The sequence below is a fragment of the Ammospiza caudacuta genome, chromosome 27 (genome assembly GCF_027887145.1).
Source record: "Ammospiza caudacuta isolate bAmmCau1 chromosome 27, bAmmCau1.pri, whole genome shotgun sequence".
NCBI lineage: Eukaryota > Metazoa > Chordata > Aves > Passeriformes > Passerellidae > Ammospiza > Ammospiza caudacuta.
Window position 1 is genome coordinate 4,313,746 of NC_080619.1, and position 19,406 is coordinate 4,333,151.

The window sequence follows — 19,406 nt, forward strand, 5'->3', positions numbered from 1 at the left end:
GTCACCCTGCAGTGGTTTGTCAGGGATGGGCTCTGATAAGAGAGGTGTGGAGTCTGTCGTGCTCTGCACACACAAAATGGCACCGGATCGGGATTCCCGATGGAAATGGGAGTGTTCACACATTGATATTCACACATTGATATTCACACAGTGATATCTGTGATATCTGGGAGCCGAACAGGGACCCGAGCAGTGAGCTCAGGGAGGACGCTGCTGTCTGCTGGCAGAAACAGAGGCTGGATCCAGGGATCTGCTCGCACACACTGCCTGATTTATTTGTCTTTAGCTGCAGGATTAGAGCTCAGTTCCTCCCTCCGATCTCTGCGTAGCCCGAGCCTCCTCCCTGCCGCAGAGCTCCCCGCAAGCCTCAGGATCTCCGCACTATAAATTAGAAAAGTAACTCAGGGAAATGATGAAATGATGCTCCAGCGAAACTGCTGCCATTCCAACCATGCCCCCAGGAAGGGTGCGAGCAGCAGCGTGTTTGCTCGGAAGGAATCATTTAGAAAAAAAAAAAATTAAAAAATAATAAAAAAATTTAAAAGGGGAAAAAAAGGAATAAAAAAAAAAAGGAAAATAAAGGGGGAAAGGGCGGTGTGGAGGAGAAGATGCTGGTGCGGCAGGGGGAGCGGGCCCAGGGGCTGGGCGGCCTCACCGCCCCGCCCGCCGCCGCTCGCTGCTGCCCCGCCCGAGCCGCTCCGCCCCCGGCCGCGCCCCGGCCCTTCCCCGCCCGCCGCCGCCGCCGCCGCTCCGCAGCCGCTCCCGCCGCTCCGCACCGCCATGTCCGCCGAGCCGGCCCCGGCCCCCGCCGCCCCCGAGCCGGCCCCCGGCCCCGAGCCGCCGGCGGGAGGCGGGGAGGCGCCGGCGGAGCACCGGGCGCTGGTGCTGACCGGCTTCGGCGGCTACGACAAGGTGAAGGTGCAGGCGCGGCGCGGCGCGGAGCCGCGGCCCGGGGAGGTCTCGGTCACCGTCCGCGCCTGCGGGCTCAACTTCGCCGACCTGATGGCGCGGCAGGGCCTGTACGACCGCCTGCCGCCGCCGCCCGTGTGCCCCGGCATGGAGTGCGCCGGCACCGTGCGCGCCCTCGGCGACGGCGTCCGCGACCGACAGGTGAGGGCGGCCCGGCCCGCCGGCCCCGAACCGCCCCGGGGTGCCGAGCCCGCCCCGGGCCGCCGGCCCCGAACCGCCCCGAGCCCGCCCCGGCCCGCTGGCCCCGAACCGCCCCGAGGTGCGGCCCAGGCCCGCTGCCCGCAGCCCCGGGAGTCCCGGCGGGCCCCGGCAGCGCTGAGCCCCCGGCAGGGACCCCACCGATCCTCCCCGCCGGGGATTTGGAGGCGACGGGGCGGCGGACAAAGGCCAGGGACAAAGGGGCAGGGCGGGCGAGCATCCCCGGGCCGGCCCTGCCGCTCCGGGAGAACGGGCGGGGAGGAGCGGGGGAGGCCGTAGGGCTCAGATTCGGGAGGTTTTCCTAGGTTTGGAGGTGTATTTTCCACGATTGATGCTACTAAGCCATTCCCAAAGGATCCTGCCTCTGGGCAGGATGATGGCAAGGAGCAGCAGTAATATTTTTTAGCTTGGGCAAGGAGGGCAGGATACGGTCCTCGTCCCTCTTGTGTTGTGGGGGATCTGCCATGGATCCAGTGGTTGGTTTGGGCAACCACAATTTGGGTTTGGGTACCACTACAAAGCCAGAGCCTGGAGTGCCTGTGGTCTCCAGGGAGAATGGGCAGGGAGGAGCTGGAGGAGGCCGTGTGCCTCAGATTCCGGAGGTTTTCCTAAGTTTGGAGGTGCATTTATCATGATTGATACTACCAAACGTTTCCCTAAGGGTCCTGCCTCTTGGCAGGATGATGGCAAGGAGCAGCAATAATACTTTTTCGTGTTTAGACTTCTGCTCCCAGCTTGGGCAAGGAGGGCAGGACATGGTCCTCATCCCTCTTGTCTTGTGGTGGATCCAGCATGGATCCAGTGGTTGGTTTGGGCAACCACAGTGTGGGTTTGGGTGCCACTACAAAGCCAGAGCCTGGGGCGCCTGTGGTCTCTGGGGTTCCTGGTGTGTGCCCAGGTCTGTGGTGGGAGGTTCTGTGCTGCAGCCTCCCAGTGAGGAGAGAGTTAAACCAGCTGTGCTCTCCTGCCTGAACCCCGAGGTGCTGCAGTCTCTGCACACAGAACTGTGTGGATGCAGAAGCTCTGACATACCGAGGGCAAGGTTCTGATGGCTTCTGCTAACCTTTGGGGCTTGTTTTACACCACCTTGTCCTCTGATTTCAGGTTGGTGACAAGGTAATGGTCCTGGCCAGGTCAGGGCTCTGGCAAGAAGTGGTGAATGTGCCGGTCAGTCACACCTTCCCAATGCCTGAGGGGATGAGCTTCGAGGAAGCTGCTGCTCTTCTTGTGAACTACATCACTGCCTACATGATTCTGTTTGACTTTGGAAACCTGAGACCCAACCAGAGTGTCCTCATCCACATGGCTGCAGGTAAATAATTCTTGCCAGACCATACTGAGACTCTTGATTTCGCTGTGCAGCTTCTGAGTAAATGACATGGGTGAGGAAATGATCAGAATGGGGCTGGGCTGATCAAATATCACCTGGCAGAGATGCAGGCTTTGTGCTGACCCCATTCCCCAGCAGCTGGGGTCAGTCTCTCCCAGTGTGTCCCAGGCAGAGCCTCTATTCCCCAGGCTGCTGTGCTCTGTGATTGGTACAGGCAGGGATAATTTACTAAGCAAGTTTTTACATGAGGTTTTTTAATTTACACTGGGGCTGTTTGCTTCTAAACCTTTCTTACTGCTGATTTTCAGGTGGTGTGGGAACTGCTGCCATCCAGCTGTGCAAGACTGTAGAAAATGTCACCATTTTTGGCACAGCATCTGCCTCCAAGCACGAGACCCTCAAGGAGAGTGGAGTTGCTCACCCCATTGACTACAGAACCATGGATTACGCAGAGGAGGTCCGGAAAATCTCTCCCAAAGGTGAGATGTGGTGGAGGACTTGTTCAGCTCTCTTGCATTTCTTTCAATTTGCAAAGAAGCTTTTATTTACTTCCAATTCCCTCTCTAGGTGTTGACATTGTCCTGGACCCTCTGGGAGGATCTGATACATCCAAAGCTTTTAACCTCTTGAAGCCAATGGGCAAACTCATCACTTATGGTGAGTGTGGGCAAAGTGCCCAAAAAACCCAGGGACTGTGTGAGGGTGGAATGGGATCCACACAGAAGTGGTGCATGGCTGTCAGGGATACTATTCCTCACTGTGTTGCAGTTATTTTATTTAATTAAGGTCTTTAGGATGCTTTGGCTTGGTGAGGCAAAGAGGAGTGAGATTTGTGCTGTGTTCACAGCCTGCAAGGCTCTTCCCATGGTGAAAGGAGCCTGCAAGGCTCTTCTCTCTCTTGGAGTAAAAGCTGATGCCTGCAGGGGAAGCTGGAATGTCCTCAGGGAGGAATACTGGCATAGTTGCTTTGTCTAGGCTGACTTAATGCACAGCCTTGCTTTTCTTTCAGAGGATGTGTGGGAGATGAGGTTTGAGGCTACTGAATACTTATCTCTCCATTCCCCAGCCCTGGAACACTGTGATTTTGTCCCACAGACAAAGCCCTCACACAGCCCCCAGTGGGATTCCAGACACTTGCAGCAGTGTGCTGCTTTGGTTGTCCCAGCCACTGCAGCTTGTGATTCCCCTGGAGAAGCAGGGCTGGAGGAGAAGGGGAAAACTGTCCTGCCTGCCTGGCTGGGTGGCACTTGTAACCCTTTCTTACCTCTGCCAGCCCTCCTAGCTGCACTGCTGCTGCCTTAGGAGGGCTAAGGAGAGGAGTTGTTCTGCATTTCTGCATTTCTCATGTGCATTTTTGCCACATGAGTGCTGATAATCCAAATTATGCTTATCTAGAGGCTGAGGCAGGTGCCTGTTTATATTGAAGGTCAACTGGGCAGGTTTTGCTGTGGTCATTTCTCAGCTCTGTGCCTGGTCTGAGCTGTTCCATGAGGTGCCCTTTGCCTCTTGTGTTGTGTTCCAGCTCACCTGTGGCTTTCCTTCTTTTCAGGGGTAGCAAACCTGCTCACTGGGCAGAAGAAGAACCTCATGGCTATGGCTAAAACCTGGTGGAACCAGTTCAGCATCACTGCCTTGCAGCTCCTGCACCAGAACAAGGCTGTGTGTGGCTACCATCTTGGATATATGGATGAAGAGGTTGAGCTTCTCAGGAGTGTTGTGGCCAAGCTGGTTAACCTGTACAGCCAAGGCAAAATCAAGCCCAAAATAGACTCTGTGTGGCCCTTTGACCAGGTGAGTCTGAGCTGACATCCAGTGGTACAGAGCACCTCGTCCATGGGGGCTGAACTGTTGAAAATGTCTAATAACCATCTGCTTTCAGACATTCTGAGGCTGAGTTTTATTCCTTTTAAAATATTAAGGCTGAGTAAAGTGGCTGGGCTGTTGTGCTCCAGTGCACAGGGCTGGGCAGTGCCAGACAGGGTCCCTGGGGAGCAGGGCAGGTGCTCAGCTGAGCTCCAGGGGCAGCAGCAGCAGGAGGGGCTGGGTTCTACATCACACTGCAGCTTGCCCTGAGTGCTCTGTAGCCTGTAATTAAGCAGACAGATGGGGAGGTTGTTGCTGCCCTTCCAAGAGTGCCAAAGAGCCCAGGCAGTGAAGCAGAATGAAGGGAGCAGCAGGTTTTCCAGCAGCTCTGCTCTGCTCTGCTCAGGGTTATTGCATTGATGTGTCCAGGCAGAGCCAGGCTCTTCCCTTGGGAATGCTGGGGCAGGAGCTGCTGCAGGGGAGCAAAGAACTTACTGATGATAGTCAGTGTTCATACCTGAGAACTGATGCAAAGGCTTAAGGAAAGCTTTGATTCCAGGCCTGGCCCAGGTGCTTGAAAATAATGATAAAAATGATACAATTCTGTGCATATATTGTTTTGTGCAGCTGGTAGAAGCTTTGTCCTGCTGGCAGGTGGCTGGATTCCTCCCTTTGGAGAGTGACACATGCTGCACTTCCACATTTGTGTGAGCAGAGCCTCCTTGTGTGTGTGTGTGTTTAGGTTGGGCTGTGTGAATTCTTGATAGTTTCCTATAGGCCTGCTGGGGTAATTGCCCAAGTCTGTCCAAAACACACCTGTGCAAGGCACCTGGATGCTTGGGGCATGCTTGAACTCCAGGAAAGCTGCCTCTCAGTTATCAGAGTGCTCTGGGGGTGCTGAGGGGCCCAGGAGGGGCACAAATGCTCTCTGCAGTGGGTGGGGGTCTCACCAGGCTCCTTTTGCCTCCAGGTGGCAGAGGCTATGAAGCAGATGCAAGAAAAGAAGAATGTTGGAAAAGTCATCCTGGTTCCTGAAGCACCCAAGGAAGAATCTAAAAAAGCAGAGAACTAAGGAGAAGGAATGAATGCAGATTATGAATTCATGGTTTAACTCCCTGATCTCTTTGGGACCTGGAAATGGACAGATCAGTATCTCCCATCTTTCACCAGTACAAGAACATCATGGTTATCATTCAGATGAGGTTTGCATGCTCTTGTTGTGACTGACCCTTTGCCAGACATGCCTCCTGCTCTCTCTTTTGAAGCCTGTTTATTTCATACTGCTTTCTAACCACTTGTTTCTCCACTGAATTTCCAGACTAACCTCCTTTTCCTCTGGCAGTGAGGCTGAAGCTTCCAAGCAGTTGGTGACTGACAACTGCACAGCCTGTCACTGTAAAGTCAAGGCACAAAGTACTGTAACAACTGCCAAGTGTCTCTGCAGAAACTGAGCCCTGCTGAAGCATTTGCACTCTCAGCTTTGGGAAAGTCTGTTCAGCAGAGGATTGGCCAAATGTAGGATGTTTCCTCCACAGCCAAAGGAAAACCACAGCTGGCCTAGTTAAATTCAAGCAGGGGTTTCTCTTCTGTTCACACTAACCTGGCTTTATTCCCTCTGCTTTTTGTAGGCCACTAACACAGCCAGATATTAACAGCTCATATCGTTTTTGCCTTGACCATCCTGGCAATTTGGAGCCTATTGTAGATCACACTCCATTTGCAGTCACTTCTCTGTGCAGTCTGTAAATCCCCTGACAGGCTGGGCTGGGCTATGTCTGACTACAGAAGAAAAGTTTCAATTAGATAACCTGATCCTGTCCATTTTCTATTTCCAAATTGTATAGAGAGATCTGAGCAGTGTCTGATTCTTAGAGACCATAAGGACTCAACTGTGTCTCAAACAACTGGAACAATTATGTTGGCTCTGTGCTTTATTATGCTGGGCTCCAAGTTGGTGTTGTTAGGGCTTCACCCTTGTCTTTGTATTTCCAAGGGCTGCAGTATTGAATTGGACTTGAGTGAGATGGAAACAAAATCATCCCCTATTAATGCTTTGTGCAGTGCCCTGTGCACTGAGGAGGTGTTGCAGTTTGGGAAGGAACTTTCAGGAGCCCCTCCTGTGGGCTGGCTGCCCTGCAGCCTGGGCTGGCTCTCGCTGTGGCACACTGGTGAGATGACAAACAGCCCAGCTGTGTGTCAATGTGCCTCTTTACCTGCACATTCTGAGCAGTTTTCCATTGTCTCCCAGCTCATTTCCTGCAGCAGGGCTTGGCTCTTCTCCCCCTGAATCTGTCCTGGGGCTCTGGCACTGAGGGTTTAGGAGCTGCTTGGGATGCTCCTCCCTATACCAGAACTGTTTCATCTTCTACTTTTCTTTCCTTGTGTGTGGTTGGAAACAGAGCTGTGTAGAGACCCAAGCCCAGCTCTGTGAGCACCTTGAGCCCTGGGTGATGCTGTCCTGGACCCTGCTTGCAGCTCTGGGCCACTCTGGTGCTGTCAGTGCTTACTTGGCATGGGCTGTAGGTGTTGTGGGCTTTTGGGCTTCATTTTGGATTTGAAATGGTAAACCTAAGGGCACTAAGAGCTGCCCATCATGGAAGAGCTTGTGCTTCAGAAGCAGAACCTTGAGATTAGAATCCTGCTCAATTAGCCCGCAGGGAAGGCCCAGGGCCCAAGGAGGGCAGGTACCCACTGGGCACAGGGCTGGGCACACAGCCCCATCACCACCCAGGGCTGGAGTTCCTCTCTGAATTCTCCCTCAGCCTGCTCAGTGGGACTCTGCCAGTGCAGTTTGGGGTGCAGGTGCTTGGGCTCAGTCCAGAGTTCTTTAGAAATGCACTGGCACAGCTTCCAGGGCTTTTCCCGTGGCTAACTTTAAATATTGCAACAATCTTGTTCCCTACAACCTCAGAGGAGTGCTGGAGTCCTCTCACAGATCCTTGTCAGTTCATCTCTTGAATTTCATAAACACAGGCTGATGGAACTCTCAAGCACAACTTTTTACCTTTCTGAATCCAAAATCTTGCTGCTTCTTTCAGCCTGCCCCGTTGTGCTGATTTAGATTGAATCCAACACTGTCTAATGCTGCTTTACCAGGTGTGAAAACAGAAGGACTGTCTAAATTGCTGAAATGGAAAGTCTGGACCTGTTCCTCTGAGAAACTGGACTTCACCTTGATGCCAGGGCAGCATGCTCAAAAGGCACACAACCCTGCACATCCTCTGATTGTAAAAGGGAAGCTGTTCTGGTGTGTTTCACAGCAACATCCTCTCTCTCCCTGCTTTTTCCTGAGCCAGTCTCGTGCTCAGTGCCTTACATGGATGGCCTTGGGTCAGGCAGTGTGGCAGGGCTCTCACAGACCCCTCAGAGCCCTCTCTCTGCCCTGCTGCCTCCTGTGTGCCACAGCAAACAGCATCTCGGTGCCTTCTGCTACATGACTAAGAAGTCACTGGGGCCTTTTCCATTCTGGCCTTTCAAAGTATTGCCAAAACACTGTTTTGACTCTTGTTAGCTCTGTTTTGTGAACTCTGGTGATGTTGTTGGACTTTCCATGAGTTAGATGTTCTCTCCCCAGGTGTTCCAGCCTTTCTGGGGCTGACCTAGTGCTTCTGTACCCCCCAGTCCATAAGATCTGTTGTAAAGCCCTTGTCTTTCCCAGGGCAGACCTGTTTGGCTCCAGGGTGAGGCTTTATCAGCTGCTCCAGCCTTGGCTCTTTAGAAACAATCCTAGCTCCTGGCTCTTTTTGGGCTCACATGTCTTTCTAAGCAGAAATTCCTGAAGCCCTTATCAAGGCAGGAATGCCAAGCAGTCACTGCCTGTTCCAGGTCAGCACTATTTTGTGTCTCTTGGTAGCAACAGTGTTTTCTACAGGAAGACCAAGATTAAATGTAACCTTGCAATCCTCTGCTCAAAGTTCTGCTCCACGTGGGTGTGGTTGGTTGTGTTTTGGTTTTTTACTTTTCTTTTTTATGGGCCAGTTAAGTATAAAACCTGTGTAAAACAACTTCAAGTGTCTTAATCCAGTTAACCAGCCAGTTTGTGTACTAAGGACCAAAGCAAAAAAACCAAAATGAAACCCTAGGATAAAAATCATTCCATTCAGTGTTGCTTGTTTAGGGCAAAGTTGTGCTACTGAGGAACTGGGAGATTGCTGTACTTAATCATGTGTGCCATTCCAGAAGTGCAATTTAATGTTTATTTTACTGATTGTCTTGACTCAAAGGTTGTGCCATGAGGAGTGCAGGTGGGAGTGTAAGGAGTTGGTGAGTGGAGGAGGCACCCCCAGCCCTGCCTGCTGCAGGGGGCTCGGTGCCAGTGCCTCTCCTGTCATTGCTGTAGTGGCTCCCAGCCTGGTGCTGCTGCTCTTGGACAGAATGCAACTCCTTTGCTGTCACCAGGCAGCAGTTGCCACGTTTTTGAGTCTCTGAAGCTCACTTGTGTTGCAAGCTGACTGCAGGAGGGCAAGGGAGCAGAGGTGGCCCTGCCCAGTGCTCTGGGAAGGAGTTCAGCTCTAGGATTTGTTTCAGACACCTGTATTAAACTAGAATGGATTAACCAGGGAGATGTAAGAAGCACTCTGTGTGTGAGGCTTCAGCTGGAGCAGGATTCTGGCCTGCTGACAGCTGCTATCATAGGTGTGAATCCACTCAAGTTGCTGAAGCCTCTGGTGTGCTGAGCCCTCGTGCTGGCAAAGTGTTTTTGGCAAGTAGTACATGAGCATGATGTGAAATGTGTTAGACTCTGAGTGAGCCTCTTGCAGCATATGGTCTGGTCTGTACTGTCTGAATTGTGTTGATTTGCAGATTTGTGATATGAGTGCTGCTCATCCTACAGACACATAGCAAATCTTTTGTTTAAAAAATATATTTCGCTTTTTTGTGTAACCGAGTTGGACAGAAGACAACTGTGCCACTGCTGTTTACATGACTACAATGTGTACTGCTCCTCTGTCAAACGTTACCATATGCCTTATGTGTTTCAAATGGTAATTAAAGCATAACAAAACCTTCACAGTGCTGCTCAGCTTTCTGTGGTGGTGAACCCTCTGCCCACAGAAGATTCAGTTGACAAAATGTAATGCTTCCAGCAGGAGGAGATGCCTCTGCTCTCAGGAACAACTGTTGGCTTGAGTGTTGTTCCTGACACTCATCCTGAGGGCAGCCATGGTGATGTTTGTTTGTGAAGCCTTTAGCTGGGCTCTGCACTTCATATCTGGGTGTGGCAGTAGCCAGGTGGGACTGAAGTGGGTGCCTGTGCTGAGGGTAAGACAAGGCATGAACAGCCATCAGCAAACATGAGAATAAATCCTGTTTATTTGTCAGCATGGAGACTGTCCCTGGGAGGAGGCAGCTGCTGAAAGCTGTTAATGTTCTCCTCAAGAGAGCCCCAGGTCACCTGCTGGCCTCAGAGCAGGGGCCTGAAAGCTGACACTAAGGAGAGCTCATCTCCAGCCCCAGCTCTGGCAGCAGCTGAGCTGGAACCTCTGTAGTGGCAGAAGGTGGAAGAAACTTCCAGAAGCTGGGGCTGGATGAGATGCAAACTCCTGCCCAGGTTTGTGTCTGCTGCTGGAAGCCAAACAGGGCTCACTCAGGCTGCAATCAGCTCTGTGATTTCAGGGCATGCATCCAAGAGGAGCTGGAGTTTCTGGCAAGCACTGAGGCCTGCATGGGGCAGGGACAGAGGTGCTGCTCTTTGCTAAAGTGCAGAGTTCTGGCTACATGTGGGGAAAGCAGGAGCTCTTTCAACAAACACCTGCTTCTTCCTGAGCTGTCTCTGTGAAGCTGCAGTTCTCAGCAGGAAAAGAAGGTGAAGGGAAGCCACAGGCTGTGGGAGAATCACACAAGGCCCAGTTTATTGAGGACTGTGCCAACCTCATGGAGGTACTGGGCATCTGGGTAGCCATTCCTGTGGGGCAGAGAGGAAGCACTGTAAATCCTGCTGCTGTGCCAAAACCACAGTGGGAAGCAGCCCTTTATTTTTGTCCCACCCTTTCAGAGGGGCTAAGAGGGGAATTTCTGCCCCTGGGATGTCCTGCAGCCTGCAGGTGCAGCTTGTACCCAGCACAGGCTCTAAGTGAACAGGGCCCACAGTTCCTGTCCATGGGGAATTACAGGTTTACACAACACTTAGGGATGTGGGATGGATTTGCTCCAGCTGGAGAGTGCCAGGGCTGCTCTGCCATGCCACAGCTGCCCTGCAAGCTGAAGCAAAGGGAAGCACCAACTCTGCCACTGTGCCATCCCTGCCAGGATTTGTTGAGCTGGAGCCCCTGGTTCTCCTCCCATTGCTAAAAAGCCCACAACCATACCCAGAAGCTCGGGATGAGCTGGGCCATACCTGGCTTTGCCTCCATCCCAGGAGGTTTTGTGGGGGATAGGGCCCCATGTTACTCTTTCCTCTCCATTGCAGGACTTGATCTGGAATGTCAGCCCACATTCAAACGCTCTCTTCAGCAGCTTTGCTATCTTCATCCCTTCCGTGTTTTCAGGCAGGAAGGCACAAAAATTCCCCCCTTTGTAAGGGTGTCCTGGGCGAGGGTCCCCAACCTTGGAACAGGAATAAGACATTTTAAACAATGGCTGGAATGCTTTGCCTCTGAGGGGATTTCTAAGGTTTGTCTAGCTTGAAAACTACACTCACGAACATGATCCCCATGGGCTGATAGTCACTGTCAACTAAAACCAGAGGTCACACATGCTTTTGAGAAGCAGCAAGCTGCTCCAAAACCTGCTGTGGAGCTTTTTGCCTTTCACAGGTTAACACCTCTGCTGATTTTTCTGTGAGGCAGGGAGCTGTGGCTGCTCTTTTTCCCCCCAACCACCCTGACAGCCCTCCCTGTGTGGGCTGCAGTGGGATGGGGAAGCTCTGTGTGGTACCTACCCCCTGCACTCCATCAGGGATGTTGTAAGCAAGCTGAAATGTTGAGTCCGGATAGAATCCAGGCAGGCTCTGAGATAGGGAGGAGATCTTCAGTGTCCCCAGGATATTGCAGCTTGGGATATCTGAGGAGGAGTCACAGCAAGCTGGCTGCAAACTGTCTGCTGCAAAACATGTCCTGCACAAGGCATGACCACAGGAGCCCTGGCAGGTCACCCCTGAGGCCTGGCAAGCATCACACTGCTCCAGAGGGATGGTGCTGCTTTCCTGGCCAAGGCTGGGCTCTCTTCTCTGCTGTGATGGGAGCTCAGGCTCCTCCTGCTCGTTGCTCTTGCCCCCTGGGAGCTGATCTGTGGGCTCTGCTGCAGGTGCCTGTTGGGCCACAGCTGGTGGTGGCTCAGCAGCCACAGCCCTGGGTAGCCAGGTGGGCATAGAGTGAGGAGTTTCATCAGCTGCAGGGACTGGACAGTGCTGCTGTCCCATTGCTTCATTGTGGCCTCCTCTGCTCTTGTCTCTTGCAAACTGGAACCTGTCTGGCAAGACTTGTTTCAGCCGGGGGCTGTCGGGCTCCCCCAGGGTCAGTTTTGTCTTGCGCTGTTCCTGGACCTCCCTCAGGCCAGGAGGGCTCTGCTTCTCCCCTGTGCCAAGGCTCAGAAGGCTGCTTCCTCGTCTGCCAGCCCCAGAATCAACACAGCCCCTGGCTTCCTCCTGCCCCCAAGCCTGCTGGTACCTCCAAGGACTGGGGGATGCCTTTTCCTCAGCCTCTGGCAGCCAGGAAGCCCTGAGCACATGTGGAGAGTCCATTTTATTGATGATGTTCAGGTGCTGTGGGGAACTCAGGCCACCAGGAAGGGCCACATCCAGCACTGGGTCCTGGCTTCTGCTTGGCTGGATGACACTCAATTTCCCTGTGCTGTCTGGTCCAGGAGACAGGGATGAAGACTTCATGGCACAGAGCCTCCTAGAGGAAAACATGTGGAAGGCCTCACTCACTCCTGGCAGCATCTCCTTGGGGCAGGCAAGGTAGAGCTTGTACTTGTCTTTGCTGAGTCCAACCTGGAAGGATTTTCCTCGCAAGAGGCTGCACAGTTCACTCAGGTCACTGTCATCTGGCCCACTGACAGCAAGCTCTGAGTAGCTCACACTCTGGCACACCAAGTCAGGGCACTTCTGCACTAGATCTTCCACCTTCCATTTAGCCTGGAGCAGCCTTCTCCTGTCCTCTGCCTGCAGCATCAGCACCGTGCAGTCGCCGGCGTGGCGCTCCGAGATGTGCACCCCTCCAGCCCTGCACAGCTCATCAATAGCAGCATGGCACACATCTTTCAGGTAAAACCACTGCAGAGTGTCCAGGCTTATCTCCTCACTCACCCTGCTGATGTCTCCAGAGTTGCTGCTTTCCTTTGACCTCGACAGGGAGAAGCTGTTGGAGCGTCTCAGCACAGGGCTGGATGCTGAGGGTTTGCAGCCTAGAGCAAAAGGGGTCCATGTCACATCACAGTTGCTGTAGATGCCAGCAAGGGAGTGGTACCCAAAGGGACCTGAGCCTTTAGAGTCCTCAGCATGCTGAAAAGCGCTGTTTTCTTTGCCTGCAACAGGCATCAGCACCTTTTCTCCTGTGAGTCTGGCAACTCCTTCCACATGGTCCCTTTCTGTGGGGTCATTCTGCTGAGGCTCTGCTGCTGACCCCAGAACTTTATCTGCCATAGGGGTGGGAGGCTGATACTGCTGGCTCAGTGCCCTTGGGTCACTCTGACCAGGAACATCTGTCTCTGATGAATGTTTCCCAGAAAGCTGCACCTGTGCCACTGCTGGAGAGTCCTGACTTACCAAGAGGTCCTGGCCAGCCTGAGACCTGTCAGCTTTCAGGGTGCTGAAGCTGGCAGCTAGCTTGAACTCACCTTTCTGCTCCTGCTTGCTTGGGCTAAGCCTTGTGGGTGAAGGATGCACAGGAGGTTTGCCCAGGAGTGGTGCAGCCTCTGTGGTGCCAGAGGGCTGGGAGCTGCTCAGCGTGTCAACCGTGCGTGCAGCACTTCTCCTGGTGACAGAATCCTCAAGGAACTGCTTGGCCTTGCACACATCAACCAGGCTCCCAACGAGATAAAGCTGCTTCACATCCTCATGGCAGAGCAGCTGGGGATACAGCTCCTGCAGCTCATGTGTCAGAGCCCTGAGTGCCTGGCTGTCCATCCCCAACCCTTTCTTAGCGATCTTCTCCTTGCGCAGGCTCGCCTCCAGCTGCTGGTAGAGCTGCTGCAGGGCCAGCTGGGCCTGCCTCAAGGCCTCTGTGTCCCCAGACACTGCTCCAGATGGCTGGAGGTACAACACAGCAATGCCATCGCCACTGACATCCACCACATCCACGTGGTGCTGCTGCAGCACACCCTGGTACTCAGCAGCACAGAACCTCTGCATGTACAAGTAAATGTCCGAGTCCACAGCGAGGGAAAAGTCCTCCAGCTTCCCCAAAAGTTCCACAGCTTCCTCACCCACTGGGCTCTGAGGTGATGGTTCTTTAGCTGCCATTTCGTGCACCTGGTCGCAATCTGGCAGCTTTGCTGCCTCTTGGGCTGGCTCAGTGGAGTCAGGCACTTGCTGCTGATCAGGCATTCCCATCTCCTTGGCCCCACAGCTGGAAGCTGGCAGGAGGATCTGGCTACTGGCCTGGTTCTTGAGGTTCAGGCTGCTGAGAAGGTCTCTGCTGAAGGTCTGCAGCTCAGTGAATGGGCCCTGCACTATGCACTGCATGTTCTTGGAGTCGAAGCTGAAGTGTACATTGCTGTACTCTTTGTGCAAGTCCTTCAGGAGGGTTTTGCCCGTGGGCAGCTTGCCATAGTCAATTGTCATGCTCACGTGTATGAAGATCTGCAAGTAGACAGCAAGGGAGTGAGAGAGCAAGGACCAAAACCAGCCCCTTTCAGAGGCACAGAAGGCAAGTGGCCCTGCATTACTGTGACACACTCTTCCACCTCTCTCCCTCAGCATCCTGCTTTCAAGAGATGGACCCTGACACAGACAGGACCAAAGACCCAGACTAAGCAACTCCTTGACCTTGTGCACTTGTCAAAAGCTTTCTGCAAACAAGGAATCAGAGGGGGGAATTGCACAGAGACAGGGCCACATTTCTACACACTGGGAGCTCTTCAAAAAGCCCAAACCCAAGAAATCCACTATTGTTTTGCATCTGAAATGCAGTTGCTCTCTTGCCTTTGCAGAGCTTCAGCTCCAGATCTTCAAGCAGTTTTGGCACCACAGGCTTGCAAAAAGGTCTGCAAGGCCAGGTTAATTCCCATTAGCCCCTGTTTTGGGGGCTCAGATATGAAAACATGAGACATGGCTACAGCCACGGTCCCTTGAGACTGAAGGAAGAGGCAAGAACTCTCCAGTGCTCCCCAGACACCAGCATGCCTGTATGCTAGGCTTTCCTGAGAAGGAAAGAGGGACAATGCACTGTGAATCCAGCTGATGACACGGCAGAGGCATTAACAGGATCCCCTGTGTGGCACCAGATGGACTGGGGAAAAGTGCCTGTTCTCTTCCAGCCTGACTACCCTCCAATTGACAGGCACAAATGCCAGATGACTGAGAGCACAGCCTGCCTGCCTGTCCCTGTGCTATTAGCACAGGGGGGAAAAAAAAAATCTTCATTTGAATATGAATGAGGACAGATTTAAGTGTAATTAAGATGAGAGGAGAGAATGAGGTCTCCCTTCTCAAGCTGTCTGCCAGGCACAGAGTCTGTGTGGGAGCAGCTGGGGCTGCCACATCCCCTCAGTACCTCATTGGGGCTCAGCTCTGAAGCGTGGGGTGTCACCTCCAGCGGGTACTGTGTCTTCCCAATGGCCAGCACGTGGTTCTTCACCTGCAGGATCCTCTGGGCCACTGGTGGGAAAAGCCACCCAGACCTCTGTCAGCCCAGCCAAGGGACAGCAGTGGGGTGGGGGACAGTGGGACAGGGGAGGGTGGGGCTGGGGACAGTGAGACAGGGGCAGGACAGAGGATGGTGGACAGGGGAGGGTGGGCAAGGCAATGTCAGGGTTGGGGATGGTCAGACAGGGAAGAGTGGGGCTGGGGATGGTGGGACAGGGAAGAGAAGGGCTGGGGATGGTGGGACAGGGATGAGGGGATCTGGGGATGGTGGGACAGGACACAGAGGGGCTGGGGATGGTGGGACAGGGAAGAGAAGGGCTGGGGATGGTGGGACGGGAGTGAGGGGAGCTGGGGATGGTGGGACAGGGCACAGAGAGGCTGGGGAAGGTGGGACAGGGATGAGGGGAGCTGGGGGTGGTGGGAAAGGGAAGAGTGGGGTTGGGGGTGGTGGGACAGGGCACAGAGGGGCTGGGGAAGGTGGGACAGGCCAGGCCCCCCAGGGTCCCGCGGGCGTTACCTTCCGGCGCCTCGAAGGTGATGAGGGCGCAGGGCAGGGAGCCGGGCAGCACCCGGACGTTGGCGATGTCGCCGCCGCCGTTGCGGGAGCGCAGGAAGTGAATGGTCAGCTTGTCGGCCGCCCTGTCGGGGGGCAGCTCGGCGGGGAAGCCCTGCACCCGCACCGTGCGGCCCGCCATGCCCGCGGCGGCTGCCCGGGCTCCGCCACACCGGCACGGCCTCGCCGCCCGCTCCCACAGCTCCGGCCACCGCCCCGACCCCTCCGCCGCGAGGAAACGAAAGCGAAAGCGGAGCCGCTCCGCCCTGGGCCCGCGGGAGGGCGCGGCCCGGCTCCTCCGGGCTCAGCTTCGCCCTGGCCCCTCAGAGCGCGGCCGGGAAGGACTCAGCCTCACGCCGGCCCCTCACAGCACGCCGGGGAAGGGTTCAGCTTCACCGCGGCCCCTCAGAGCACGGCCGGGAAGGGCTCAGCTTCACCGCGGCCCCTCAGAGCACGGCCGGGAAGGGCTCAGCTTCGTCCCGGCCCCTCAGAGCACGGCCAGGAAGGGTTCAGCCTCACCCCGGGCCCTCAGAGCACGGCCGGGAGGGGGTTCAGCCTCGCCCCGGCCCTGCAGGCAACGCCCGGCCCGGCCCCAACACAACAGACACGGTGGGTGCTTCCAACAGACACTTTTAATTTCTCCCGTGCCCGCGGGTCAACGGACGCACGGAGCTCCTCAGCCTCGGGCTGAGACAGGACCAGCCCGCATCTGGCCAGGACTAGCCCGCAGTGTCCTCCACGAACACGGCCACCCCTGTCCGCCCCGCTGGGACGTAGGCGAGCGCATCCACCTCGCCGCCGCCGCGGCTGGCCTTCTGGAAGTGGATCTCCAGGGCGTCTCTCATGGACTCCACGCTCATCACATCAGGGATGCCCAGCAGCAGGACGGTCCTGGGGCAGCGGGAGGGCTGGAGCTGGGCAGAGCAGGGGGTGAGTGCAGGGCAGCGCAGGAGGAGGGGCTTCAGGAGCCCCCTCAGCTGTGCTGCCTCCACCCAGGCTGGGAGGAGCTGCTTTCACGGGGTTCATGCCCTTACCTGCAGGTTAGAGATGTCTCCACTCATGTATGGTGATATTTTGATTTTGTATTTCCCTTTCCCAATGGGCACCTGGATATGTCCTCTTTCAATTAGCGGCTCTGCCACTGCATATGGAGAGGAAAGCCCTGAGCTGCCCAGGTCAGCTCCAGGAGAAGTTCTGCCCCTGGCATAGGCACCAAGGCTGACACTGCCCAGCTCATCGCTCAGCTCACCCACACCAGCACAGTTTTGGGGGAGGCAGGACAGCCTGGGGCTCACTGTATCTTCCCTGTTCCTTCAAAGACAGCTTCCTCTGCTCTCAGATTTCCCCCCAGAGCAGGCTGGGCTGCTCCACCCTTGCCAGCCACCCAGGCTCAGCACACCCCACGCACCTCCATCCCGTGTGAAGGTCAGCACCACCTGCTGAGAGTCCTCCAGGAAATTTCTGCTCTCCACCTCGCTGCCCCCATTCTTTGTCTTGCTGAAGAAGAGCTCCAGCTTGTCCAGCAGTGCCTCCTTGGAGATGCTCAGGCTGGGCAGGTCAGACACAAGGATGCTCCTGCTACTCTGAGTCAGCCTGATCTGTGGGTGGCACCGGCCAGTCAGTGCCAGGGCAGGACTGGCCCAGAGCTCAGGGGAGCAGTGCCCTGGTTGAGGCAGGCTCAGACAGGGGGAGCAGCGTGCCCAGGGCACCCCCATGGCATGGGGACCCACGGGCCCTACCTCTAGGGCAGATGGCAGCAGGATGTCCATGGGCACTGCCTGCACTTTCACTCTGCACTGGTCGAGCTCCTCCAGCTGCCCACAGCTCAGCTCCACCGTGTGCTCCTTCATCTCTATGATCCTCTGGGCCACTGTGGGCAGGGAGAGCCCCCAGCACAGGGGAGTGACTGCCCAGCGCTTTCCAGGACAGCAAAGGTGCTGGGGAGGGGGCACAGCCCCACACAAGGCAGGGAGAGGGGGAGCACCAAACTCTGGCACAGGGAGGGGACACAGAGCAGGCTCCAAAGTGATCGAGGACACCTGGCCAGAGCAGTGCTCTTCTCACACTTACCCTCTGCCTCCTCAAAGGTGATGAGAGCTGAGCCCCCTGGCAGAGGGCAGCGGATCAGTGGGATGAGCATCAGCTTGTTCATGTCCTCCTTGTTTGCTGGGAGTCCCTTAAAGATCATTTTCTTTTCTGGCAGGGCAGACAGTATCTAGGTACAAGCAGAGACAGCACGTGGAAGAGTCTGGACCCTGCACAGGGCATGTCCCTGCCAATCCATGGACTAGAAATAAGCTCATGGCTCAAATAAACTGCTGGAGAACCTCAGCAGAGTCTCTCCTAGTGTCTGGCTGTGCCTGGAATTCCAAAGCATGACCAGAGCTCCTGGCTCTGGCAGAGGAGCTGTTCCAGTCATCACACAGTGCCCAGCTGCATTCACCTGCAGCTTCTCCAGCCAGGCTTGTGCCCTTGCCAGCAGACCCAAGTGCCCACACACACTCTGTTACCTGCACAGGATCATTCCAGAAGACCCTCTTCTTCAATTCTTCCAGTTTATTGTATAGAACCTGCTTCTCCAGCCTCAGTCTCTTGTTCTCCTCCCTTACTGTAAAAATCTAGAAGGAAGGAAGGAAAGAAGGAAGTAAGGACAGAATGGGAAGTAGGGAACACCAGGACACAAAGGGCTGCAGCACATTTCTGTTCTGAACACACAGCTCCAGCCCATTCTGCTCTTGACTGCCTGCAGCTCTGTCCTGGCTCCTCTCCTTTGAGGATAGCCCTGCCTTGCTGCAGCACTGCCTCACTTCTCAGCACAGGCCTTGTGTTCCCCATGAAACCTCCAGCAGATCCCAGGCAAGTGATCTCAGAGCAGTGACCTGCATCCTGCAGCCCCTGGCACCCTTCCAAACCTAGGCCACCCACTGAACACTGACTGACCTGGCGTGCTCTTTCTTCATCTCCATTTAAAGGCAGCTGTTGCTCTAAAACTTTATGAAGTTCTTCTTCTTTCTTCAGCTCCTGCGTCCTTTGCTCTGCAGCTTCCTTGGCCGATTGTAGCTTTGCACATTCTTTCTCCAGAGCAGTGTAAAGCTCCTGTGAGAGGCACCATCAGACAGCAAGACCCTGACGACACTGCATCCCCCACCAGCCAGGCAGCCCCGGCACAGGCCGTGCCCTAGAACAGACTCTCCCTCCAGGGGATTGCTCCTCTCTGCCGCCTCTGACTCCCAGAGAACACCCGAGCTCCAGACCAGGGCGGACCCCGCACAGCTGGGACGCGGCCGCCCAACCCTTCTCGGGGCAGCCGGACCCACCTTGCAGCGCTCGATCTCCTGCCGGAGCTGCTCGGGGCTCTGCAGGCTCTCGTCCTGCAGCCGGACGAAGGATTCCTAAAGACAGGAGGGGTCTCAGCCGCGCTGCGCCCCCCCCGCCCGCCGCTCCCCGTGGCTCGGCTCTTCCTCACCTCCTCCGAATCCATCCCCGGTCCCGCGGGGAGCCCGGCCCTGCCCACCGGGACCGCTCTCCCTACTCCCTCCGTGCTACCGGGGACTCGTTCTCGCCTTTCGCTTTCGTTTTCGCCAACTCGCCCCGCCCCGGCCCCTCCGAGGGCAGCCCCGTCCGGTACCTCATCACCTCCTCCTCTTCCTCCATCCCCGCCCCGCCTGGCTCGCCTTCCGAGCACCCACCGGGCTGCCAGGAACGGACCAGCCAGTAAATAAAGAAATTAACTCTTCCAAACGGACCAGCTAGTAAATATAGGAATAAACTATTCTGAACGGACCAGCTACTAAATATAGAAATTA

The 19,406-nt window shown here is 55.3% G+C and overlaps 3 protein-coding genes across 4 annotated transcripts; 1 reads left to right on the forward strand and 2 right to left on the reverse strand.

The window, feature by feature from the left end:
• The first annotated feature begins 779 nt into the window (after window positions 1-779).
• On the forward strand, window positions 780-9,311 carry VAT1 (vesicle amine transport 1). The gene is made up of 6 exons (XM_058820530.1): window positions 780-1,110; window positions 2,272-2,479; window positions 2,806-2,976; window positions 3,065-3,154; window positions 4,047-4,288; window positions 5,271-9,311. The coding sequence occupies exons 1-6, from the start codon at window positions 781-783 to the stop codon at window positions 5,370-5,372; spliced, it is 1,143 nt and encodes a 380-aa protein (XP_058676513.1). The 5' UTR covers window position 780; the 3' UTR covers window positions 5,373-9,311.
• Window positions 9,312-9,615: 304 nt separating this feature from the next.
• On the reverse strand, window positions 9,616-15,779 carry LOC131568542 (uncharacterized). Of its 2 annotated transcripts, XM_058820636.1 has the most exons (6): window positions 15,565-15,779; window positions 14,956-15,059; window positions 13,079-14,042; window positions 11,181-12,646; window positions 10,638-10,846; window positions 9,616-10,205 (listed from the first exon to the last, which is right to left on the reverse strand). In XM_058820636.1, the coding sequence occupies exons 1-6, from the start codon at window positions 15,740-15,742 to the stop codon at window positions 10,136-10,138; spliced, it is 2,991 nt and encodes a 996-aa protein (XP_058676619.1). In that variant the 5' UTR covers window positions 15,743-15,779; the 3' UTR covers window positions 9,616-10,135. The 2 variants fall into 2 exon arrangements, with proteins under 2 accessions (XP_058676619.1, XP_058676618.1); XM_058820635.1 differs by having other exon boundaries at window positions 11,181-14,042.
• Window positions 15,780-16,222: 443 nt separating this feature from the next.
• IFI35 (interferon induced protein 35) lies at window positions 16,223-19,254 on the reverse strand. Its single transcript, XM_058820642.1, is given in 12 exon segments — window positions 16,223-16,514; window positions 16,635-16,741; window positions 17,009-17,198; window positions 17,340-17,470; window positions 17,671-17,815; window positions 18,111-18,218; window positions 18,541-18,696; window positions 18,918-18,992; window positions 19,067-19,092; window positions 19,095-19,128; window positions 19,130-19,227; window positions 19,230-19,254. Coding segments are annotated over 12 exon segments (1,290 nt in total). The 3' UTR covers window positions 16,223-16,319.
• Window positions 19,255-19,406: the final 152 nt, after the last annotated feature.